Consider the following 26,688-nt stretch of genomic DNA (forward strand, 5'->3'; position numbering starts at 1 on the left):
CCTCAGATCCACTGAGGTTTTTAAAATAATGAAAAAAATAGATTTGGTCCAATAGACCATGAGCTTGGTGGTAGATTTGAGGGCCTCGTCTTCAAACACTTTTTCTCAGATGGCCGAAGGCTGCACTGACACACTGGAGGCGATGTTGAATCCCCGCATCAATGTCTGCTTTTGTTGATAAGAGGCTCCCGAGATATGGGAAATGGTCCACATTGTCGAGGGCTGTGCCGTGAATCTTGATGATTGGAGGGCAGTGCTGTGCAGTGGTGACAGGCTGGTGGAGGACCCTTGTCTTACAGATGTTAAGCGTAAGGCCTGCGCTTTCATATGCCTCAGTGAATACATTGACTGCATCTCCTATTTCCACGGCTACCTCTTTTAGTACTCTGGCATGCAGATCATCAGGCCATAGAGATTTATCTGCCTTCAATCCCATTAAGCTCTCCAGCACTATTTTCTTACTAATAATCATTTCCTTTAATTCCTCTTGCTCACTAGACCCTTGGTTCCCTAGCATTTCTGGAACATTATTTGTGTCCTCTTCAGTGAAGACATAACCAAAGTATTTATTTAATTGATGTGCCACTTCCTTATTCCCCATTACAAATTCTCCCATTTCTGTCTGCAAAGGACCTATATTTGTCTTCACTAATCTTTTTCTTTTTACGTACTTGTAGAAACTTTTGCAGTCGGTTTTTATGTTCCTTGCAAGTTTATGTAGTTGATGTATCAACTGAATTCTGATAAATCACTTTACACAAGGTGAAAGTCGTAAAAAAAAAAACATATGAAGTAGTTAAACCTACTTACGAATTTCTCGCAATGGCTCAGCCGGTTATGGCATAGAATCATACACAGAAGGCAGCCATTTGGCCCATCATGCCTATGCCGGTTCTTTAGAATAGCTACCCAATTAGTCCTACTCCTTTTCCTTGGGCTTGATTTTAATTCCCGACTGGGAATGTGGCTAAGTGAGTAGTGTGTCTGGGAGGAGCAGGCACGATCAGCCCAGCCTCATTAATGTGCCAATTGCCAACCTATACACCATGAAGTTGGTGGGAAGTGGCTGCCAGGCAACCTGGCGTACAATCCCGACACATGGCCAATAGATCAGTGGGACTTAGCAGGGGAATTACAATCTGAGGAGAGGGGGAAGACTGGGACAGGGTTGGCTCAAGATTTCCCTGTGGGGCTCGGTGCAGCACTTCTGCTCCTCCTGTCCCTGGCTGCCGTTCCCGGTAGGTTTGGCCTGGTGGCAAAACCATCACTGCCTACTCCGCCCAGGTTAAAATGGCAGATTGCACAAAATTACATAATCGGAGACTGGTTTGCATATTTGAAGATGACTCGCCGGTTTCGAAAAGGCGCCCTTGCAAATTGAAATTGTAGTTGGCCAGATCGGGTGGGAAAGGATTGGATAAAACCCCAGCTCCATTTTAACTGCACCCATCAGGAAGTTGTGTAGGCACCAGGTAAACTTAGGATTGGGTGATGCCTTGAAACTTCCCATAGGCCCATTGTCATCATCATGGGCAGTCCCTCGAAATCAAGGAAGATTTGCTTCCACTCAGTGAGTTCTTAGGTGACGGAACAGTCCAATACAGGAATTACAGTCTCTGTCACAGGTGGGACAGACAGTCGTTGAGGGAAAGGGCGGGTGGGAGTCTGGTTTGCCGCACGCTTCCTTCCGCTGCCTGAGCCTGTTTTCTGTATGCTCTTGGCGACGAGACTCGAGGTGCTCAGCACCCTCCCGGATGACACTAAGTTGGGTGGCAGTGTGAGCTGCGAGGAGGATGCTATGAGGCTGCAGAGTGACTTGGATAGGTTAGGTGAGTGGGCAAATGCATGGCAGATGATGTATAATGTGGATAAATGTGAGGTTATTCACTTTGGTGGTAAAAACAGAGAGACAGACTATTATCTGAATGGTGACAGATTAGGAAAAGGGGAGGTGCAACGAGACCTGGGTGTCACGGTACATCAGTCATTGAAGGTTGGCATGCAGGTACAGCAGGCAGTTAAGAAAGCAAATGGCATGTTGGCCTTCATAGCGAGGGGATTTGAGTACAGGGGCAGGGAGGTGTTGCTACAGTTGTACAGGGCCTTGATGAGGCCACACCTGGAGTATTGTGTACAGTTTTGGTCTCCTAACTTGAGGAAGGACATTCTTGCTATTGAGGGAGTGCAGCGAAGGTTCACCAGACTGATTCCCGGGATGGCGGGACTGACATATCAAGAAAGACTGGATCAACTGGGCTTGTATTCACTGGAGTTCAGAAGAATGAGAGGGGATCTCATAGCTCATAGAAACGTTTAAAATTCTGATGGGTTCAGACAGGTTAGATGCAGGAAGAATATTCCCAATGTTGGGGAAGTCTAGAACCAGGCATCACAGTCTAAGGATAAGGGGTAAGCCATTTAGGACCGAGATGAGGAGAAACTTCTTCACCCAGAGAGTGGTGAACCTGTGGAATTCTCTACCACAGAAAGTTGTTGAGGCCAATTCACTAAATATATTCAAAAATGTGTTAAGATGTAGTCCTTACTACTAGGGGGATCAAGGGGTATGGCAAGAAAGCAGGAAGTGGGTACTGAAGTTGCATGTTCAGCCATGAACTCATTGAATGGCGGTGCAGGCTCGAAGGGCCCAATGGCCTACTCCTGCACTCGCACCTATTTTCTATGTTTCTATGCTCCTCCTCTACTTAGGGTGGTCTTTGGCCAGGGACTCCCAGGTGTCGGTGGGGATATTGCATTTTATTGAGGTTGCTTTGAGGGTCTCCTTGAAACGTTTTCTCTGCCCACCTTGGGCTTGCTTTCCATGTAGGAGTTCCGATTAGAGCACTTGCTTTGGGAGTCCTGTGTCAGGCACGCGAACAATCTGGCCCATCCAACGGAGCTGGTCGAGTGTGGTCAGTGATTCGACGCTGGGGATGTTGGCAAGGATGCTAACGTTGGTGCGTTTGTCCTTCCAGGGGATCTGTAGGATCTTGCAGAGACATCGCTGGTGGTATTTCTCCAGCGATTTGGGTGTCTATTGTATATGGTCCACGTCTCTGAGCCATACAGGAGGACGGGTATCACTGCATCCCTGTAGACCAGGAGCTTGATGGCAGATTTGAGGGCCTGATCTTCGAACACTCTTTTCTTCAAGCGGCCGAAGGCTGCACTGGCGCACTGGAGGTGGTGTTGAACCTCGTCGTCGATGTCTGCCCTTGCTGATAATAGGCTCCCGAGATATGGAAAGTGGTCCACATTGTCCAGGGCCGCGCCGTGTATCTTGATGATTGGGGGATAGTGCTGTGTGGCGGGGTCAGGCTGGTGGAGGACCTTTGTCTTACGGATGTTTAGTGTAAGACCCATGCTTTCGTACGCCTCAGTGAAGATGTTGACTATGACTTGGAAGTTCACTCTCTGAATGTGCGCAGACGCAAGTGTCGTCCGCATATTGTTCGACGACAGAGGTTGGGACAGTCATGGATCTGGCCTGGAGATGTTGAAGGTTGAACAGGTTCCCACTGGTTCTGTAGTTTAGTTCCACTCCAGCGGGGAGCTTGTTGTCTGAGGTGGAGCATTGCAGCGAGGAAGATCGAGAAGAGGGTTGGCGTGATGATGCAGCCCTGCTTGACCCTGGTCCGGACGTCCATTGAGTCTGTGATGGATCCGTTGGTCAGGATCATGGCCTGCATGTCATCGTGGAGCAGGCGGAGGATGGTGACAATAATTTTGGGGGCAGCCGAAACGGAGGACGCTCAATAGTCCCTCACAGTTGACAGTGTCAAAGGCCTTTGTAAGGTCAAAGGCCATGTACAAGGGTTGGTGCTGTTCCCTGCATTTTTCTTGCAACTATCCAATTAGTCCCACTTCCTAATCTTTCTCCATAGCTCTGCACATTTTTTCTTTTTAAATAGGGATGTAATTCCCTTTTGAAAGTTACTACTGAATCTGCTTCCACCGCCCTTTCAGGCAGTGCATTCTAGATCATAACATGTTGCTGAGTAAAAAAAATTCTTGTCTCCTCATGGTGCTTTGTTGCCAATTATTGTAAATGTGTGCCAATACACTCACATGAAGAATGGCCTCTTAGGGCAGGAAGTGAAAGTCATGATGAATTTATCCCATCATGGAGTCAACGCAGTCAGGAGAGAAGGAAAGGAGAAAAAAAAAATCAAACTTAAACTACATACATTATTGTAATAAACTGGATTTATGGCCCATTTGCAAACAAACCATTTTCAATAGCAGAGTATCTTTGGAGGTCAATACAGTAACAAACTAACAGCATTTTAGTGTAGCTGCCACGGATGAGCTATTTACTCATATGACTAAAGTCTGAATTACTATTATCTGAATGGTGACAGATTAGTAAAAGGGGAGGTGCAACGAGACCTGGGTGTCATGGTACATCAGTAATTGAAGGTAGGCATGCAGGTACAGCAGGCAGTAAAGAAAGCAAATGGCATGCTGGCCTTCATAGCGAGGGGATTTGAGTATAGGAGCAGAGAGGTCTTACTGCAGTTGTACAGGGCCTTGCTAAGACCACACCTTGAGTATTGTGTGCAGTTTTGGTCTGCTAATCTGAGGAAGGACATGCTTGCTATTGAGGGAGTGCACAGCGAAGGTTCACCAGAGTGATTCCCGGGATGGCAGGCTTATACTCACTGGAATTTAGAAGAATGAGAGGGATCTCATAGAAACATATAAAATTCTGATGGGACTGGACAGGTTAGATGCAGAAAGAATGTTCCCGATGTTTGGGAAGTCCAGAACCAGGGGACACAGTTTAAGGATAAGGGGTAAGCCATATAGGACTGAGATGAGGAGGAACTTTTTCACCCAGAGAGTTGTGAACCTGTGGAATTCTCTGCCACAGAAAGTTGTTGAGTCCAGTTCGTTGGACATATTCAAAAGGGAGTTAGATGTGGCCCTTACAGCTAAAGAGATCAGGCGGTATGGAGAGAAGGCTGGGATGGGGTACTGAGGTTGAATGATCAGCCATGATCATATTGAATGGCGGTGCAGGTTCGAAAGGCCGAATGGCCTGCTCCTGCACCTATTTTCTATGTCTATATAGAATTTAACAATTAGACTAAATACCATGATACCGATTGCAAAGAATTATAGGTGTGTGAGCAATTCTATTACACACCAAACTCCGTATGGTGTCTGCATCGGAGTATTACATTTGTTCAAAACACGGCAGGAAAAGAATAAAGTCACAAGCACTTTCCGCATTACCTCTGTTGGATAATTATTTACATAAAATAGAACAAAAATAAAGCAATACAATATCAAATGTTAGAGATAAAGAAAATCGTACAATTTAGGCAACATATGCCAGAAATATCCTTGGAGATGGTTGCGCTCGGCAGATGTGCAGCGTAATTGGGCTTTCAAACACACATCTGGTAAAAGCAGCTCTGGGAAATATATTTTCAACATCTCGAGACCACTAATGCAAAAATTCTCAGTTTAAAATGGGCAAAACATGCAGTTTATCGGACAGTTAAAACCAAATCATTAGAAACTTAATATTTGAAAAATTAGGTTAAAGTCTTGTTATTTTTTTTATGGCTGATGGCATTGACAAGTGTATCCGTTACTGGATAGGAATAACCTGTGCAAATCTTTATATAGCATATTGCAGACCAACTGAAGAGGCGACGTCTCTTTAAAGTGAAACCAAACTAGACACGACTGCATATTAATGTTGAATTCATCATTAATTAAATCTTCTCATGAGGATAATATTTCAGGAATAATTTTTTTGCAATCTCAAAGGTATTTCCCACTGGTTTGTCTGGATATTTTACTTTGTTTACAATAAAATGTTGTTGCACTTGAAAGACAGTTTGGTCGAAATGGGCTTGATGGAACGGAACTCTCATCTCGAGACACTTAATAAGTGTTGACACAAAGAGATCCCAGCGCAGTGTATAATAGTCATTAACCAAACCACCCCACTGCTTGTTGGCATAGTCCAAAAGATTTCCACCTGGTCCCCAAAGAGTAATTTGATTACGAGCATTGAATTCATATAGATCTGCTTCTTTTTCATTTGTCCCCAACGACCTAGCTGTTTCTAACCAATGGCCCAATAAAAAGTGTCCGTCACTGGACAAGAGGTTGTCGAGTTCAGGTAGTAGGTTATGTACCAAGACATTTCCTGAAGTCTGCAACCCCACAATGGAATAGTTTAAATATGCATTCTTGAGGTCTTCATACAATTCTGATACTAAGAGTTGAACAGACTGTCTTGTCACATCAACGAGGTCATATCTGAAGGTCTCACTAGAGAACAGATCGGAAACAGCTGTTTGCATCTGCCTCCATGCTTCATAAACATCACTTTTGTTATACCATAATGAAGTATCCAATTGCAAAGAAGGTTTGTGAACCAATGGACTTCTGTTGTGGTCTGGTCGATAGAAAGTATTATTGTAGACACTTTGGAATAATAGCAGCCATGCAGCTACAGCACGATCATTTTTCTTTCCATATCGTCTCTCTGCATACGACATAACCCACTCTGTGAGGTTTAACGGATCTTCGCGCCAGCCAATTTCATTCATTAGCTCATACACAACATCATTCTGTTCAATTCCTTCTGGTGCCACTCCTGTACCCACCATAGTAGAATTTGGAAAATACCGAGCTTCAAAAGGCCCTTTATTGATAGTTTCCACTGTTCCATACATTCCTGTGTTGCCACCAAAATTATGCAACATGCACCATATAAAAGGTTGTCCATAGAAAGACTTTGTGAAGGAATATGCTGGTCTACTATCAGCAAATAAATCCAGAATAATCATCCTTCCCAACGGCACTCCATGTAACAAGGCTTTGACCTGGGTTGGTTGCCAAAATGAAGGCTTGTTCACAAATAGCCATCCTTGCATAAGCCAGATCGCCAAAGGGTCCACTGTGGGGAAAGTAAATATATTCAACAGTGGCGTTTAATGATGCTGCTTAACAACCATACAGTTTGTGAAGGAGTATTCTTGCTGGTGATATATATATAAAAAATTATTATATATATATATTATTTAGTTGAATGGATATTGCTTATATAATCAAAGGGGACATAAATTAAAAAGAAATGTTTGTAGACTGCATCACTGACAAGGTTGCAAGAAAAACTGTAGATGAGGTATTGAAGTATAGAGCACATGCAATTGCCTTTTACTTTTTCAGGACTTTATCCCAAACCATTTCATTCTCCCTCTTTCTCTCTGCAAAATAAATGATCGTCATCACTGCACTGGACTGTCAGCCTAGAATTTGTGTGTTCAACTCCCTGGAGTGGGACTTGAACCTACAATTTTCTGACTCGGAGGCAAAAGTGCTATCCACTGAGTCACAGCTGACACGTGAGGCTGCAGAGACAAGAGGAGAACAATCCATGGAACGATTTGAAGAGGAGGATAAGGTGTGCAGGGGGACAGAGCTCAAAAGTAGGTCAGAGAGGACAGTGATGGGTGATCAGAGCATAGTGCAAAACAGGAAATGGGCAGACGAATTTTGAGCAAGTTAGAGGATAGGCGGCTATTGGAGAAATTGACCCAAGAGGTGACAAAGATTATCTGACTTTCCTTTACTGCTTTCTACACAGAAAGGCACCTTCTACACTGGAATTGACAATTAGGTGTAGTCCTGTTAAGAGACAATATGGATTGGTTGGTTGAGCAAGAATCAGGCTGATAGCTCCACCAAGAATACCGATGAGTGGATATGCACTTCTAACCTTTAGCAAGGATCATTTAGGCAATGCGCCATACAAATATATTAATTTTGTAAAAATAAAATTACACATTCCATTTGATTCTATTTTTTGGATGTCTGTCTCCAAATATCAGTCATTTTCCCATAAGGCAAACAGGGCAGATGTTAAAGGGAGGGTGAAACAGGCAGATGCTGAGGCGGGGGGAACTGGGGTCAGCAGGGGGGGGGGGGGGGCAGGGACAGGGGTCAACGGGGGGAGGACAGGGGTCGATTGGGAGTGGTAAAAACCAGATGTGGAAGAGTAGAGAAACAGGCAGATGGGAGCAGAGGCAAACAGGCATCTGGCACTAGATACAGGATTTCAACAGATATGTGACTTTTTGGCAGATCATGTGGAACCCTCAATGCAAATAGAATTCAAATAGAAAAACCTTGCAACAAAAGTTGCACTCACTGCTTGAGTTATCATAGAACCATTGAATTTTACAGCATGAATAGAGACCATTCAGCTATTTGGGTCTGTGTTGGCTCGCTGAATGAGCTTGGTCCCATTCCCCTGCCCTTTCGCCACGCTCTTTTTAAAAAAAGTTTTTTTTACAAATATTTATCCATTTCCCTTTCAAAAACAATTATGTATTCTACTCCCCACTGTTTCTGATTGAACAAAAGGAGGAGGAGGCCATTTGGCCCCTCAAGCCTGCTCTGCCATTTAGTAACATCATAGCTGATCTGATCTTGGCCTCAACTCTAATTTCCTGCCTGTTCCCCAGAACCCTTGGCTCCCCTACAGTTCAAGAATCTGTCTATCTCAGCCTTGAATATATTCAATGACCCAGCTTCCACAGCTCTCTGGGACAGGGAATTCCAAAGATTCACGACCCTCAGAGCAGAAATTTCTCCTCCTTTCCGTCTTAAATGGGCGGCCCCTTATTCTGAAACTATGCCCCCTAGTTCTAGATTCCCTCACAAGGGGAAACATCCTCTCAGCATCTGCCCCATCAAATCCATCAGAATCTTGTATGTTTCAATAAGATCACCTCTTATTCTTCTAAACTCCAATGAGTAAAGGCCCAACCTACTCAACCTTCCCTCATAAGACAACCCCTTAATCCCATGAATCAACCTTGTGAATCTTCTTTGAACTGCCTCCAATGTAAGAATATCTCTCCTTAAATAAGGAGACCAAAACTGTATGCAGTACTCCAGGTGTGGTCTCACCAATACCCTGTGTAGCTGTAGCAGGATTCCTTACTTTTATACTCTATCCCCCTTGCAATAAAAGCCAACATTCCATTTGCCTTTCTAATTACTTGCTATACCTGCATACTAACTTTTCGTGTTTCATGCACAAGGACCCCCAGGTCCCTCTGTACTGCGGCACTTTGCAGTTTTTTTCCATTTAAATTATAATTTGCATTTCTATTTTTTCTGCCAAAGTGGATAACCTCACATTTTCCAATATCATACCCCATCTGCCAAATTTTTGCCCACTCACTTAGCCTGTCTATATCCCTTTGCAGATTTCTTGTGTCCTCAATTTGCTCTCCCACCCATCTTTGTATCATCAGCAAACTTGGCTGCATTACACTCAGTCCCTTCATCCAAGTCATTAATATAGATTGTAAATAGTTGAGGTCCCAGCACTGATCCCTGTGGCACTCCACTAGTGACTGTTTGCCAACTGGAAAATGACCCATTTATCCCGACTCTGTTTTCTGTTAGCCAATCCTCTATCCATGCTAATATATTACACCCAACCCCGTGAATTTTTACCTTGTGCAGTAACCTCTTATGTGGCACCTTATCGAATGCCTTCTAGAAATCCAAATACCCACATCCACTGGTTCCCCTTTATCCACCCTGCTTGCTACATCCTCAAAGAACACCAACAAATTTGTCAAACATGATTTCCCTTTCATAAAACCATGCTGACTCTGCTTGATTGAATCATGCTTTTCCAAATGTCCTGCTACAGCTGCCTTAATCATGGACTCCATTATAAGCTAGTCACTAATAAATCCAATAGGGCATTCAGGAGAAAGTTCTTTACCCAAAGAGTGACGAGACGGTGGATCACGCTACCACATGGAGTAGCACAGATGCTTTTCAGGAGAAGATTGAAAAGCATACGAGGGAAAAGGATCAGAAGGATGTGATGGTAGGGTTGGATGAAGAGACTGGGAGGAAGCTCATGTGGAGCATTAACGCTGGCATGGACCTCGTGGGCTGAATGACCTGTTTCTGTGCTGTACACTTGATGAGGAATTCAGAAGAAACTTTACTCAGATTGGTGAGAATGTGGAACTTGCTACCACAGGGATTGGTTGAAGCGAATAGTATAGATGCATTTAAGGGGAGGCTAGATAAGCATAAAAGGGAGGTGGGAATAGAGGGTTATGCTGAAGAGTTAGATGAGGAAAGACAGGAGGCTCAAGTGGAGAATGGACTGGTTGGGCCGAATGGCCAATTTCTGTGCTGTATATCCTATGTAATCCTATGATGTAACTATTCATGAATAGTTATTTATTTTCTTATACTCATGTGATTTTTAAATCAAAAGCAAAAGTACAAGAACAGGTAAGCGTTTCTAGTTGGGACATTCTGGCTTTAGTTATAGTAGAACGTGGAATTAAATTCATACCAGGGTTCGTGCACATGAGCTACAAATCTAAACCTGAGGAAGCTGAGAATTGTTCAATAGAAAGTCAAATTCTAACCAGGAGGCGTTGACTGAAGCTCAGACTAGGGAAGGTGAGCACACATTTTAGATTTAATATCCTGCCTCCCTCCTCTGATTTCTGGGCAGGTGGGGTCAGGACAGGGACATTTGGTCTTCAGCCTCGCCCATTTTTATCTCCCTTGGATTTCCTGCCAGATGACATACAATACATCACCCCATATACAATGTATTTGACCCATGGCAATGCTGGATGCAAGGGATACCTTTGTGTCTCTGCTGTTCAGCATTGTTTTGGTGATGGAGCAGGAAATTAAATCTTAGAATGATCAATTGTACAGGCCATGGTACTCTTAAGCCAGCAGCTGCTATCACTGTGCTGTGGTGCAACAGACATTGTGTAAAAAAAAAAGTAACCCTAACACTCATCCATGGGGAACTCCAAGTGAATGCGTGGAATAAATGACCCAGAGAGACACTGAAGATAAATTGTTCTGGTAAATTTAGTAGGTGCTAGGTAGTTTTGACAGAAAGGTATAATTGAAGATATAAAAGACTGAGTAGAAGATGTTACTTTTTGAACATTGGGATTGGCCAGATGGGGCACACTGGTCATTTTTGGTCCAGGATATACACCGATTCAAGCAGCAGCTTTTACAATCGCTGCAAGTGTCCGACAATCCAGTCCAGAAATGTAAATAGTTTTCAGGTTTTAGCAGAAGAAACATCTTAAATATACATCAAGAAGGGGGAAGCTAGTTAAATAATGATTCATTTTGTATGAAAGAGATTTTGAAGATATTGTTTTTAGGACATTACCTTGTGTCATCGAATTGAAGACTGCATTGCTGATAGAGGATAAATATTTAGGGTCAGAGGAGCTTGGGGTCATTTCATTGAATGTATCTGCATTGTAAATATGGTTAGTACCAAATTCTTTAATTAGCTCCAACATAAACATCTGGCCTATTTTCTGAAAGAGGGGAGATTGAAAATCCAGCAGATAGGAACAAGAATAAGAACAGTTCAAATGTCCCCAGCTCCCTAGCCTGGTGATGTTTTCTTTAGGAAACAATCTGAAAAATAAAAATCATATTGAAAAATAATCAGCTTTTACTGAAACTTAATGCTATTTGGGGTAAACTTGTGTCTTCTGGCAGTAATCTAGAGAAGCAGATTGCACCCCCAACCCCCTTACAACCTGCCCGATTTTAATTCCGTTGATTACAACGGATGGCTGATCCATTCTCCTGGATTGCCACTGGGCGCAAAGACGGAAATGAACCCTTTTAAATCTATGAAGCAAACGTCATGAGAATCAAAGAAGTTTACAACACAGAAGTTGGCCTTTCGGCCCTTTGTCTCTGTGCTCGCTATTTATTGAACAATCCAAAACCAATCCCACTGTCCCGCTCTCACCATAGCCCTGCATTTTCCTCTGGTTCAAATATTTATATACTTTTCTCTTAAAGGTTGCAGAAGTCTCTGCCTCAAATAATTTTTGTAGCAACTCATTCCATAATCCAAAACCTTGCTGCATAAAGTTGTCCTAATCTCTCTCCTCCTTCATTTTAAATTGATACCCCATTATCATTGACCCCCAACTAGAGAAAACCTCAAATTCCCTCGGAGCTATCTCTGCTCCAGTGGCAACAGTCTGTGTCTCAAGCTTCTCTGCATACCTAAAATTTTTTATCCCCATCATTGTCCTGGTGAATCTACGCTGTATGCATTCTCTGACTTTAATGTGCTTTCTATAATGCGGTCCAAAATTGTAGAATGTAGAACTGTGGCCTAATCATTATCATTTCTCTTTACTCTTGTATTCAATGTCTCTATTTAAAAAACACATTTCTATTGCCTTTTAAGGCTTTATCAACCTGCACTTGTACTTTAGGAATTGTGCATTTGAACACCTAGGCATCTCTATCCTTCCATGAACAGCATACAGGTGTGACATCCGAAATCTGCAAACTTTGGGATATTTCTGGAACTCAGGATTTTGGACGTCGCACCTGTACGACCATGCCTTATATTTCGTCCAAAAATATATGATCTCATCCTTCTCCACATTAAATTGTATTTTCTACTTGTCAGTCCATTCTGCAAATCTGTCTATGTCTTCCTGACATTTTTTACAGTTCTGCTTTGTTTGTCAAACCCCTTTTGTGTCAGCAGCGACTTTCATCCATGTATGCTAAGTACAAGAGAATCCAGTACTGATCTCTGCGTTACTCCACTTCATAAGAACATAAGAATTAGGAACAGGAGTAGGCCATCTAGCCCCTCGAGCCTGCTCCGCCATTCAACAAGATCATGGCTGATCTGGCTGTGGACTCAGCTCCACTTACTCGCCCGCTCCCCGTAACCCTTAATTCCCTTATTGATTAAAAATCTATCCATCTGTGATTTGAATACATTCAATGAGCTAGCCTCAACTGCTTCCTTGGGCAGAGAATTCCACAGATTCACAACCCTCTGGAAGAAGAAATTCTTCTCAACTCGGTTTTAAATTGGCTCCCCCGTACTTCTCCAATCTAATCAATATTAATTAGCCCATCCCCTTGTTTCCTGCCTGTTAACCAACATGCTGCTACATTTCCTCTTATACTATACGCTAGTTTTTTTTTGTAACAAGCCTTCTATAAATCCATGTATACCACATTCATTGCATTCCCTTTACCTATCCCAGTCACTTCAAAAACCTCAGTTAAATTTGTCAAACATGATTTCCCTTTAACAAATGTGTGCTGGTCGCCCTTGATTAATCCATGCAATTCTAAATGCTCACTCACTATTTCAAATTATGGATTCGAAGGGGGCTATTTTCCCCGCCGGTAGTTTAAGTGCCAAAGAGTCTCCAAGGTAGCCAAGGGGTCTTGAGCTGCAACATCTTGGTAAAGGAGTTTATGTATGCGCTAGGAATGGGTCACCCTGAGGATGATTAAGCCTCTGATGACCAATTAAATTGGCTCCTAATGCTCAATAGAGGCTGCACACCATTTTGCTGGCTAGCGCAATTACCGATCTCTCCTAATAGAGACCAGCTGAACAGGAGTAAAATAAAGTCATTGGTGAGGATTGGGAGTGCTACTGAAAGCCATTCTGTGCTTTCACTGTACACTTGCTGATTGGGATTGACTGACTACACTGCATTTGAAGAGGATTTTTGATACACATCCAAAGACTTGGTCAAGACTTCACCAACACTCAACATTTTTTCCAGAACTTCTCTGAGGACTTCACCCAGAAAGTGAGTGCTGTGCAACTGTACCTTATTGGAGACCTTATAGGGGTCAGGGGTCAGCAGGAGAAAGGGAGTCCTTGATGATGGTGATGGGGATCTTGCTAAGGGTTCCCCTTGGTCTGGAGAAATAATGGGAGATGAGGCCATGCAGAGCAGCACCAGCTGCTGGAGGAGACAGGAAGAGGAGGGACAGGAGTGCGATGAGGACTCGATTTGTGGTGACTTGCTGCATGCTCCATAAAAAGGCAATGATGAAAGACCAGCCATTACCACCTCCAATTGTGCCACAGGGTCAAACTCAGAAGCCAGGAGAGGAGGAGGTTGAGGAGGACGAGAGAATTCCAGGTAGACGGCCCGCACTTGGGAAGGACCCTCGTCGCCATCTAATTGAAGACCGCTTTTGAGAGACGTTCTCCACCATCAGACTTCGAGCACTGCTGCCACATGCCTTACCTTGCACGACTAAGGATCCATCAAGAAGTCCACGATCTGTGCTCAATCCCTTCCCCACGATAAACACAATTAAAAAACACCAATTCCAGCTCACCCCACAATTACCAAATTCACTTTATCTGGAGCAAAAACAAGCAATGAAAACATGACACAACCAACAGCACTTACAAACATTAAACTATTCACCCTGGTGCTTATCCTATCATTGCTCTTGCCGACTCTGGTGCTTCTATGACGTGCAATCCGAGTGGTAGCAGCACACGAGGTGGATGGCTGCTGAGAATCTGAAGAGGGCAGTTCAGACGGCCTCCTGCAATGCCCTCAAGGGACTGTGGGCCGACACGGACCCACCTCAGACTGCCCCATCTCAGCATGAGCTTGAGCAGTCTGGAGCACCTGGCTGGCAACAGCAATGGGGAGTGGCAGAGAAAAGAGCAAGAATGCTGCCATCCAGAGAGAGGCCAGTATGTTCCTGCTCCTTCATTCCCACGTTACTATCTCGGGGCGTTTGTTCAGCCAACCCAGTGACCGGCGGAGGACAGATCTCTAGGCAGCTGAGCTGCTCTGCAAGCCCCTTTCAACTGAGGCATCCAGAGCCACCACGACAGCAGCACCTTGCCATTCCATGGAAGCTGCGATCTGTCATCAGACGCTGCACAGGTCGCTGGATGGAATGGGCCAGCCTCGCCACCCTCCAGGTGTTGATGCTTCATCAAAATCATAAGAAACCATTTCAATTTTATCAGCATCAATTTTTTAAAATAGGGAAAGCCGCACGTACCTTCTGATGGTATCAGGTACAAATCCGGCAAAGGCAGGAAGGATCGGTGACATGCCCAAAGATCTCATTCGCCGAAGGATCTGGTGCTTCATGTTAGAATAAGCAAACCCTCAATTAGTCGGAGAGCAGAATTCTGCTGCAACAGCAATTATTTGTGCAAATGTAACAGTGACTCCATTGGACAATTAACAATCCATCCGTTTTGTAACCAGTATGATTTACATGGAGGATACACGACAACCAGGACCTGAATTTGCAAAGTAAACCCACCAGTTAAAGCATTCACTTGGAGATTATGGCAGTCACAGCACAGGTGATTTATCTTGTACAATCCCAATGCCTGGTCTGTATTATTTTACAACATATTTGTTTTGATTTTTCATTGAAAAAAATATTAAAGTGTGTTTTTGCTGATCTCAGGCATACTCAACAGAGTCGATTCACAGAGCACCTTTACTGAAATTAGCAACATTTACTACAAAATACTAAAAATATTAGAACACATTATGGTTAGTGCAAAATGCACACGTCTCTGAAACCTGTATGCATGGGAGTACCTTTCTGTGGATATGAGTGAAAATGTAATACAATTTTATCAAAAGTAATTTTTTTGCCATTGGGTAACAGAGTGTTTACATGAGATCAAGTTACAAGGGAGTGTAATCATTTATCAGTCTGTTGAACTCCCTGGCTGCTTTCCAGTGACTCATTCCCCGGTTAATTATGTTCTTGCTTTTTAAAATATGGTTTTGTTTATTTACATTTTATCGGCTCTGTGCTGGTGCTGGATGTTCAAATCAGACTGGGGGGAAAATTGCTGTCGGAGGCTTCCATCGGACAAACGCCTCCGAGCCGATTTTTTTAAAATACAAAAGTGCCTGGTGGTCATGGAGGGACCTTCGATTGCGGTCGGAGGCCTAGATTCGCTGTGCAGCGTACAGGGAAATGACTTTCACGTACGTGCGGAAATGCTGGAGTCACGTGGGCCTGGACCACCAGTCACTAGGTAGTTTTCTCATTGATAAGAATAGGAACTCCATTTTTGTGAGTTCCCATTACTATCAATGAGAAAACCCCCTAAAACACACAAACACAGCATAATAAATAAATAAACACTTCATTTAAAATTCATTGAAATTAAACGTAATTAAATGTTTAAAAAAATCCACAAAATATATATTTTTCTAAATGTGTTTTAATAGTGTTAAAAATAAACTTACCCTCATGGACAGGGTTTTTAATATAAAAATGAATGTTTAAATTTATTTTTTATATGTTTCAAAACTCTTACGCTGGTAAAAGTAAGCTATGCGCCTGCTTTTATCAGACGTAAAAGTTTGAAGAACATTCGCTGGGCATGAGTTGGACAAATAGTCCAATCTCTCCTGAATGACCTTCTCCCGGGGATGCAGAGAAATCTTGCAGGTGCGTCACGCCCCGAAAACCGAGGCCTCGCCAGGTATATGCACACTCCTAACCGACCCGGCTTGGCAGGAATTTTCGGCCTAATAGCAGTTTGTTAGCATTTAACATATTTTGCATATACTAAACAGGGAATATGACGACTTGGGAGCATTTACCACACTACTTTAATCTATAAGCCACTTGACAGATATTCCAACAATGTTTGGAAGCAATTGCCAGCATAAACATAAAGCTACAAAGATTCTAAGACAGCAATAGTTTGGCAATGCTGATCGTTACCTGCAGATTCAATTGATTTTTGTTCCAGGAGTTTGACAATGGGCCTGCCCAACTATGCATATTCCCCATACGACCCCAGGCAAGATATGCAGGGCCAACGACAAAATTGTCAATTTCAGTTTGATTGAGTCCAAGTGAAATGTACACCTAAAATAAAATGAACATCATTCATCTTTGCTTTGACCAACTCTGTGCAGTTCCACACTGACCTGCGGCTGCTCTACCATGAACACTGGGACTTAAATCTTGGCACTGTCTCATAAAAGGGAACAATAGCTCCTGTTCAAACCTCAGCGTGTGTATATGGACTTTCAAATGGCATTTGATAAAGGTGTTGCACAGATTTGGTTTAAGATGAAATGTAGCAGCAAGGGTAGAAAGTTGGTTGATGGACAGGAAACAAAGGGCTAGGGTTGCTCAGATAAGAGTTGCAAGTGGTGTACCGTAGAGGTCGGTACTGGGTTGACTGTTGTTCTCCATTTACATGATTGATTTGAACTTGGGCATATGACACAAATATAGGGACTTCAAAGAGGACTGTAGGCGACTTCAGGAGAACATAAACAGGTTAGTAGGTTGGACAGATCGATGCTAGTCTAGTACCATACCCACCACACTATCGTACTCAATGTCTTCAATAAACTCCTGGTAAATCAGTTAATGTTCTGCCATTAACTTCTTTCTAAAGGATTTGCATTAGGAACGGGATTTGGAGGTTGTAACGAAAGGTCCACAATGAGGTAATCAAACTTCCTGGAATTCAGTCATATCTGGGCTGGGGAAAAAGTGGAGCTGGAGAGTCACAGGTCAGGGTTGAAGTGGAGATGGATAAATATTTTAAAGTTCAGCTCAAAAACTTTTGGCCATCAGGGAAAATGAATGGTTCAGTGGAGTTGATGGCAGGATCAATTGTACATAGTCCATGGATGGAGCAGGCTTGAAGGGCCAAGATTTAAACTTGCACTGAGACCAACAAATGCTTGTGAAAATTGTAACATTTTAACTTAAGTGACACATTATATAAAATTAAATTCTAGGTAGCAAGCTAAAGATATGAAAGGTTCACATGCATTTAAAAGATTATCTTTTTTGCAGCAAGTAATCTGAACTCCTCAATTAAGTTACAGCCAGGAATTACACTTAATTCTATATATTTAAAACTTGCAGGAACCCCTTACCTTTTGCCATATGGCCTCTTGACCGGTAAATGCTAATGGCAGATTAATGCCACTCAATGCCATCCAGTCAATCTCCCTCTCCCAGCGCTCCCAATTCCACCAGACAAATGAATAGCTGTATGCACAAACATTCTGATAGTAACGGAACCTGAACATAACCAGAGAGAAAACATTCCTAAAGATGGATCAATTTTCAGATAAGTATTTTAATATGAGGACATTTATTAAAAGATCTACATTACATGGATGCATTAGTAGCACTTTCCTTCCCCATCCTGTGAGCAGAGCACTCTTCACCCCCCTCACCCCCCCATAATGTGCACAGGAGCTTAAACTATCCCTTCTCCCCAACACAGAAAGGAGATTGTACCATCCATCTTCCCCTCATCCCCAAGACTGGATACTTCGAGTGACTACATTGTATGAGCAGTCACTAAATAGCTGTGTCGTCCTTTCAGGAGCTCACACCAACAATTTTAAATTCAGCTACTAATGAGTCATGGATTTGAATAGGGAACAAAGATCATTATTACATCATTTCAAAAATCCCTTTAATAATTAGGTTTTCAATATATATGTGTGTCTATTTTCAATGTTTTCTTGTCCCAATAAATAATTCCTGTGTATTTGGAAGCAACCAGAGCTTCTAAATCAACAAGGGGATGATTTAGTAAAAAAATCTTATCAAGAGCAACAGTTGCGAGATCATGGCCCACAATTTCTGTGGGGTTCTCTTGATCTACTGGAGAACCCGTGTGAAAACTCCTGGTGATTAAAATCAAATGACCAAGAGGACAGTGAGGCTGAAATTCCTGGCCTTACAAGTGCACAAGCAACAATACTGGGGCAGGCCTGGTCCAACATCCTTGTTTAAAAAAAAGTTGTCAAACTCTACTAGAAGTGTGGGCAGGAGCAATTTATGTCTGTGGCTCTTTGTGTGGGCGTCACCAGGAGTTAGGATGATGCCACCACCTTCACCTCAGTTGCTTGCATTGCTGAGTAGGCTTGCAGGATGCAAGAGTCAGGCCCACACCTGCATCACATGCTAGTTTCTTAACAGAAATACATAGATCGCAAGCAGCAGCCTTTGAACTATAGAAAATGTTGATCTTTTCTGGCCATCTTCAGACGTTTCCCTCAAGGCTTTGGCAATGTGCTGCTTCAAAATACCCAAGTTCCCTCCCCTGGGGCAGACAACAATTTTTATTTATATAGAGCCTTTAACGTAGTAAAACGCCCCAAGGCGCTTCACAGGAGTGTTTTAAGACAAAACAACTAAATTTGACACCGAGCCACACAAGAAGAAATTACGGCAGGTGACCAAAAGCTCGGTCAAAGAGGTCGGTTTTAAGGAGTGCCTTAAAGGAAAGAGGTGTAGAGAGGCGGAGAGGTTTCGGCAGGGAGTTCCAGAGCTTGGGGCCCAGGCAGCTGAAGGCACGGTCACCAATGGTTAAGCAGTTATAATCAGGGATGCTCAAGAGGATAGAATTTCGGAAAGCAGACATCTCGGGGGGGGGGGGGGGGGGGTTGTGAGGCTGAAGGAGATTACAGAGATAGGGAGGGGCGAGGCCATGGAGGGATTTGTGAATAAGGATGAGCATTATTGAAATCGAGGCGTTGCTTAACCGGTTGCCAATGTAGGTCAGCGAGCACAGGGGTGATGGGTGAGTGGGACTCGGTGCGAGTTAGGACAGGGGGCAGTGAGCACAGGGGTGATGAGTGAGTGGGACTCGGTGCGAGTTAGGACAGGGGGCAGCGAGCAGCGAGCACAGGGGTGATGGGCGAGTGGGATTTGGTGCAAGTTAGGACAAGAGCTGCCGAGTTTTGGATGACCTCAAGTTTACGTAGGGAAGAATGTGGGAGGCCAGCCACATTGTTGGTAGTCATGTTGGCAGTCAAGTCTAGAGGCAACAAAGGCATGGATGAGGGTTTCAGCAGCAGATGAGGTGAGGCAGGGGTGGAGACAGGCGATGTTATGGAGGTGGAAATAGGCGGTCTTAGTTATGCCGTGAATGTGGCCAGAAGCTCATTTCAGGGCAAAATATGACACCTAGGGTGTGAACAGTCTGGTTCAGCCTCAGACAGATGCTAGGGAGAGGGATGGAGTCGGTGGCTGGGGAATGCAGTTTATGGCGGGGACCAAAGACAAAGACGCCACAGTAATGCCAGCAATCACACTTTCAAGTCCCAGGAATTCCTGGCCCAGTATTGAAATCAATTTTGGCAAGAGGATATTCAAAAAGGCGATGGAGTGACTACTGGTCAGCGAGATTCTATCCTTCCTCATAAATTACTATAATCGCAAAAAAAGTTTCACGCCAGATATCTTGACCCAAATGCTGAGATTCCAGTTACACTGAAGGGATTTGCGAAATGGTGAAGAAAAAAATGACAAAGCAAATTGGGACGGGGTGGGGGGGGTCATCGTCAGTAACAAAGGCGTAATTCTCCAATTACATTAGGAGAAAAGTACTAGGGGGGAGTTCATTGCAAATGAGAGGGACTACAGATTCCAGTGTAAAACCACAATCAAACAAAAACTTGGGCACTGACATAACATGCGTGACAAAAAGAGAATGACATTTTAATCAAGTTCACAAGCTCTTTAACACTTCAGTACACTGGAACCCAAAAGTGAAGTGTTAGTTTGGTTCAGTGGTAGCATCAGTGAGTTAAATCCTCACTTCAGGACGTGAACATGTAATTTGGGCAACAACTCCAGTGCAAGATGTTGTCTTTTGGATGAGATGTAAAATTGAGGTCCTGTCTGTCATGTATCCTACATGGTTACTGTTGGTACTATCACAAGGTGTGCCACCAGAGGGCACAGCAGTGGGAGACTTGCAGGTTGCCTGTACAGGTGTGCCTGGCCTAGTATAAAAGGCAGGCCACCAGGTGTGATCCTCACTCTGGAGTTAACTAATAAAGGACTAAGGTCACTACAGTTCAAGTACAACACATTGCCTCGTGGAGTCATTATCAGAGCATCTAAGGACACAACACCGTCTATCTTTTTAGACATGTGTAAAAGACCCTGTGGCACTCTATTAAACATACAAACATAGAAAATAGGTACAGGAGTAGGTCATTCGGCCCTTCGAGCCTGCACCACCATTCGATAAGATCATACAACTTCAGTACCCCATTCCGGCTTTCTCTCCATACCCCTTGATCCCTTTAGCCGTAAGGGCCACATCTAACACTAAAGAGCAGTGAAGTTCTCCCCAGGGTCCTAACTCGCACCAAGTCCCATTCACCAGTCATCTCTGTGCTCACTGATCTACATCTACATTGTTAAGCAACAGCTCGATTTAAAAATTCTTATCCTTGTTTTAAAATCCCTCCACAGCTTCAGCCCTCCCTTTCTCTGAAATCTCCACCAGCCCTACAACCCTCCAAAATATCTGCGCTCCTCCAATTCTCACCTCTTGAGTATTCCTGATTTTAATCTCTTCGTGCCTTCAGCTGCCAAGGCCCGAAGCTCTGGAATTCCTCCCCTAAAACTCTCTGCCTCTTTCCTCCTTTAAGACACTCCTCAAAACTTACCTCTTTGTGCAAGCTTTTGATCAACTGCCCCAATATCTCATGTGGCTCAGTATCAAATTTTGTTTGATAATGCTCCCGTGATGCACCTTGGGACATTTTACAACGTTAAAGCTGCTATATAAATACAAGTTATTGTTGTCGGTGTCTTGGGCAACAGCTATCCCTTAACCATGACCACCAAAGCAGATTAACTTGCAATTTCCTATGTTGTTGGTGGGACCTTTCTGTGCACAAATTAGCTGTTGTATTTGCTTACATAACAGCAACTATACTTCAAAAAGTAACCAACGCCTGTGAGCACTTCAGGATTCTAGGAGACGGGAAAGGTGCTAAATAAACGAGAGTAAATGGGAGGTGGAAAGACAAATTAATTTAGTATTTTCATAAGTTTCATACATTTCTTGGCCATTACCATAAAAATGCACACTAATGTAAATGCTTCACTCATTTTATGTGCAGAAAATTATTTAAATTCACAAAAATTTGTAAACTAAAAATAAAGGGATCTTACAGGTTGGAAAGGTATGCTGATGAGTAGTGAATGACAACGTGGAAAAAGGCATGGTAATAAGACTACTGAAGGGAATAAACAGTGGAGTCATAAACTAAATGGGTCGAGACTACAGGATGCAACAGTATTGTCATATTGGTGTCAGCCTAACTTCGGTGGTGGGCAAATTATTGGAAAATAAATTCTGAGGGACAGTATTAATTGTCATTTAGAACGACAAGGATTAATCAAGGGCAGTCAGCATGGATTTGTTAATCATCACAGGCAGTCCCTCGAAACAAGGATGACTTGCTCCCATGCAGAAAAGGGATGAATTCACAGGTGTTTCAATGTTCAACCTAATATTCCAGATCCCGAACTACATGTTGAAGGGTGGAAGATGCCTGTGCGTCGATTTTTTTTAACGTGGGGTGGCCGTTGCACACCAGCCACCACACGGGCTTGACAGAGCTAGGTCTTGGTCCAGTGGCAAGGATTAACCAGGACGACTGGAGACCAGCTCTGCTGCACGGGCCTAGCGCGCACACATATAGCAGTGTGGGCTGGTCAGTGCTGCCCCTGGGCCTCGATCACATTGCTATACGAATTCTTGCTGCTCCTTGTTAAAGGAAGGTCGTGTCTGACTAACTTGGGACATTGAGGGGGGGGGGGGGGGAACAACATAGAAAAATAGGTGCAGGAGTAGGCCATTCGGTCCTTCGAACCTGCACCGCCATTCAATAAGATCATGGCTGATCATTCCTTCAGTACCCCTTTCCTGCTTTCTCTCCATACCCCTTGATCCCCTTAACCGCAAGAGCCATATCTAACTCCTTCTTGAATACATCCAGTGAATGGCATCAACAACTCTCTGAGGCAGGGAATTCCACAGGTTAACAACTCTGAGTGAAGAAGTCTCTCCTCATCTCAGTCCTAAATGGCCTACCCCTTATCCTAAGACTATGTCCCCTGGTTCTGGACTTCCCCAACATCGGGAACATTCTTCCCGCATCTAACCTGTCCAGTCCCATCAGAATCTTATATGTTTCTATGAATCCCCTCTCATCCTTCTAAACTCCAGTGAATAAAGGCCCAGTTGATCCAGTCTCTCCTCATATGACAGCCCAGCCATCCCTGGAATTAGTCTGGTGAACCTTCGCTGCACTTCCTCAATAGCAAGAACGTCCTTCCTCAAACTAGAGACCAAAACTGAACACAGTATTCCAGGTGAGGCCTCACTGAGGCCCTGTACAACTGCAGTAAGACCTCCCTGCTTCTATATTCAAATTCCCTAGCTATGAAGGCCAACATACCATTTGCCTACTTTACCGCCTACTGTATCTGCATGCCCACTTTCAGTGACTGATGAATCATGACACCCAGGTCTCGTTGCACCTCTCCTTTTCCTAGTCTGCCGCCATTCAGATAATATTCTGCATTCGTGTTTTGCTCCCAAAATGGATAACCTCACATTTATCCACATTATACTGCATCTGCCATGTATTTGCCCACTCACCTAACCTATCCAAGTTACCCTGCAGCCTCTTAGCGTCCTCCTCACAGCTCACACCGCCACCCAGTTTAGTGTCATCTGCAAACTTGGAGATATTACACTCTATTCCTTCATCCAAATTGTTAATGTATATTGTAAAGAGCTGGGGTCCCAGCACTGAGCCCTGCGGCACTCGACTAGTCACTGCCTGCCATTCTGAAAAGGACCCGTTTATCTCGACTCTCTGCTTCCTGTCTGCCAACCAGTTCCCTATCCACGTCAGTACATTACCCCCAATACCATGTGCTTTGATTTTGCACAACAATCTCTTGTACGGGACCTTGTCAAAAGCTTTCTGAAAGTCCAAATACACCACATCCACTGGTTCTCCCTTGTCCACTCTGCTGGTTACATCATCAAAAAATTCCAGAAGATTCGTCACGCATGATTTCCCTTTCATAAATCCATGCTGACTTGGTCCAATCCTGTCACCGCTTTCCAAATGTGCTGCTATTTCGTCCTTCGTGATCGATTCCAACGTTTTCCCCACTACTGATGTCAAGCTAACCGGTCTATAATTACCCGTTTTCTCTCCCTCCTTTTTTAAAAAGTGGTGTTACATTAGCTACCCTCCAGTCCATGGGAACTGATCCAGAGTCGATAGACTGTTGGAAAATGATCACCAATGCATCCACTATTTCTCAGGCCACTTCCTTGAGCACTCTGGAATGCAGACCTTCAGACCCCGGGGATTTATCAGCCTTCAATCCCATCAATTTCCCTCTCAATTTCCCACCTAATAAGGATATCCTTCAGTTCCTCCTTCCCACTAGACCCACTGTCGCCAAGTACCTTCGGAAGGTTATTGTATCTTCCTTCGTGAAGACAGAACCGAAGTATTGGTTCAATTGGTCTGCCATTGCTTTGTTCTCCATTATAATTTCGCCTGAATCCGACTGCAAGGGATCTACGTTTGTCTTTACTAATCTTTTTCTCTTCACATATTTATCGAAGCTTTTGCAGTCAGTTTTTATATTCACTGCAAGCTTCTTCTCGTACTCTATTTTCCTCCTCTTAATTAAACCCGGAGTCCTCCTCTGTTGAATTCTAAATTTCTCCCAGTCCTCAGGTTTGTGCCTTTACATGTTGGGGGGGGAGGGGGGTTACCTGTTTTGAGGGGAAGGAGGGGGTTACCTGTTTGGAGGGGTTACCTTTTTGGGGGGGTGCCTTTACCTATTGGGGGGGGGGGCGGGGGAGGAAATTACCTCATGGGGGTGGGTTACCTGTTCTTTTGGGGGGAGGGGGATTACCTGTTGGGGGGAGGGGGTGTTACCTGTTTTTTTTTGGGGGGGGTTACCTGTCGCAGGCAGGGGAGTGTTACCTGTTTGGGGGGGTTACCTGTTTTTGGGGGAGGGGCCTTTACCTATTGTGGTGGCTGTGGGGGGGGGGGGTTACCTGTTTTTTATCAGGGGTTACAGGTTACCTGTTTGGGGGGGGGATAACCTGTTTTGGAGGGGGGTTACCTGTTTTTTTTGGGGGGGGGAGAAGGGGGTTACCTGTTTTTGGGGGAGGGGCCTTTACCTATTGCAGGGCGGGGAGGAAATTACCTGTTGGGGGGAGGGGCCTTTACCTATTGCGGGGGGGGGGGGGGGGAGGAAATTACCTGGGGTGGGGGGGGTTTAACCTGTTTTTTGTCGGTGGGGTTACGGGTTACCGGTTTGGGGGGGGGAGGGGGGATAACCTGTTGGGGGGGGGGGTGTTACCTGTTTTTTGGGGGTGGGGGGGCAGGGGGAGGTTAACTGTTTTGGGGGGGGGTATACAGGGTTTTTTTTGGGGGGGAGGGGGGGGGGGTTTACGTGTTTGGGGGAGGGGCCTTTACCTATTGCAGGGCGGGGAGGAAATTACCTGTTGGGGGGAGGAGGCTTACCTGTTCTTTTTGGGGGGGGGGGGAAGAGGGGGGATTACCTGCTTTGGGGGGGGGGGGGGAAGGGGGTTACCTGGTTTTTTTTGGGGGGAGGGGGAATTACCTGTTTGGGGGGGGCTACCTGTTGGTGGAGGTTACCTGTTGGGAGGGGGGGGAAGAGGGGAGAGGGGTTACCTGTTTGGGGGGGGGTTACCTGTTGGGAGGGGGGGGAAGAGGGGAGAGGGGTTACCTGTTTGGGGGGCGAGAGGGGGTTACCTGTTGGGAGGGGGGGGAAGAGGGGAGAGGGGTTACCTGTTGGGAGGGGGGGGGGAAGAGGGGAGAGGGGTTACCTGTTTGGGGGGGGGGGGGAGAGGGGTTACCTGTTTGGGGGGGGGGGGGGAAGAGGGGGTTACCTGTTGGCCGAGGTGACCCTCACGGGCTTGGAGACCGCGGGTAACGGCGTTGGGAGCCGGAGCTGGTCCCCGGACCAGGAGATGTGGCAGCCGCAGAAGGAGCGCAGGTACCGGTAGAGTCCAGTGGCCGCGGCCACGCCGCTGCTTCCCTGGATCGAGATTCGGCCGTCGGCCAGGGACCGCAGCTCAAAGCGGTCGAAGCCCGAGTGTCGCGGCCCGGCCCCCGGCAGCGAGCGGTTCACCGACAGCACGAAGTCCCGGGCCCGGGGCCCGAGCAGCCTCTGCAGCAGCTCCCGCACCGCCTCCGTCTGCAAGTCGTCGTCCGCGGCCGGCCGCACATGCTCCAATGTCGGGAAGTGGCTCTGGGCAAAAGGCGAGGCAGCAAACAGCAGGAATGCGACCCACACAACGAGCGGCGCCATCGCAGCCCGGGCTGTCGGACAGCCCCTGGCCAATCACAGCCCCGGCTCGGCCCGGCCAATCACATCCCAGGCCCTGCTCGCCCCAACCAACCACACCCCCGGCCCGCCCCGACCAATCACAGACACTGAGACATTGGGACACTGGAAAATTTGTGACAACGGGACACTGGGACATAGTGCCACTGAGACACCTGGCACTCGGACACTGATACACTGTGACACTGGGTTACTGGGACACTGGGACTGGGACTGGGACACTGAGACAATGGGGCACTCGAACACTGGGACCCTGGGACAATGGGACAGTGAGACGCTGGGGCAGTGGGTCATGGGATACTGGGACACTGGTTCAATGGCATACTGGGACACAGCGTTACTTGGACTCTGGGACACTGAGACATGGGGAAAATGTGACACTGGGACCTTGGGACACTGGGTCTCTGGTAAATTTGGGATATTAGAAGACTGGGATACAGGAAAATTGAGATACTGGGACAGGAATAGTGGGTCACTGGTAAATTTGGAACACAGGGGCAATGGGACACTGGGACTCTGGAACAAAGGGGCACTAGGACACTGGGAAACTGTGTCTCTGGGACACTTGGTCACTTAGACCCTGGGACACTGGAACTCTGGGACATTGAGACACGAGATGCTGGG

General features: G+C 45.1%; 2 protein-coding genes across 2 annotated transcripts in view; both read right to left on the minus strand.

Moving 5' to 3' along the window:
- Positions 1–14,928, minus strand: part of coasy (CoA synthase) — a 160,867-nt gene extending 145,939 nt beyond the window's left edge. The window contains exon 1 of the mRNA XM_070864659.1: positions 14,881–14,928. The gene's annotated coding sequence lies outside the window, so the exon portion shown is untranslated. The remainder of the gene's footprint in view (positions 1–14,880) is intronic.
- On the minus strand, positions 4,189–26,049 carry naglu (N-acetylglucosaminidase, alpha). Its single transcript, XM_070864657.1, has 6 exons — positions 25,607–26,049; positions 17,763–17,910; positions 16,585–16,731; positions 14,881–14,966; positions 11,219–11,475; positions 4,189–6,922 (listed from the first exon to the last, which is right to left on the minus strand). The coding sequence occupies exons 1-6, from the start codon at positions 26,026–26,028 to the stop codon at positions 5,727–5,729; spliced, it is 2,256 nt and encodes a 751-aa protein (XP_070720758.1). The 5' UTR covers positions 26,029–26,049; the 3' UTR covers positions 4,189–5,726.
- Positions 26,050–26,688: the final 639 nt, after the last annotated feature.

Source organism: Pristiophorus japonicus, chromosome 21 (genome assembly GCF_044704955.1).
Source record: "Pristiophorus japonicus isolate sPriJap1 chromosome 21, sPriJap1.hap1, whole genome shotgun sequence".
Classification (NCBI taxonomy): Eukaryota; Metazoa; Chordata; class Chondrichthyes; family Pristiophoridae; genus Pristiophorus; species Pristiophorus japonicus.

Bases quoted from the DNA above. Each gene is read 5' to 3' on its own strand.
- naglu (XM_070864657.1), bottom strand. From the start codon at position 26,028: ATGGCGCCGCTCGTTGTGTGGGTCGCATTCCTGCTGTTTGCTGCCTCG. The intron at 17,911-25,606 runs GTAACCCCCTCT...GGTTATGTTCAG, and splicing joins AGGGTCACCTCGGCCAACAG to GTTCCGTTACTATCAGAATG. The intron at 14,967-16,584 runs GTAACGATCAGC...TCTAACATGAAG, and splicing joins AAAATCAATTGAATCTGCAG to CACCAGATCCTTCGGCGAAT.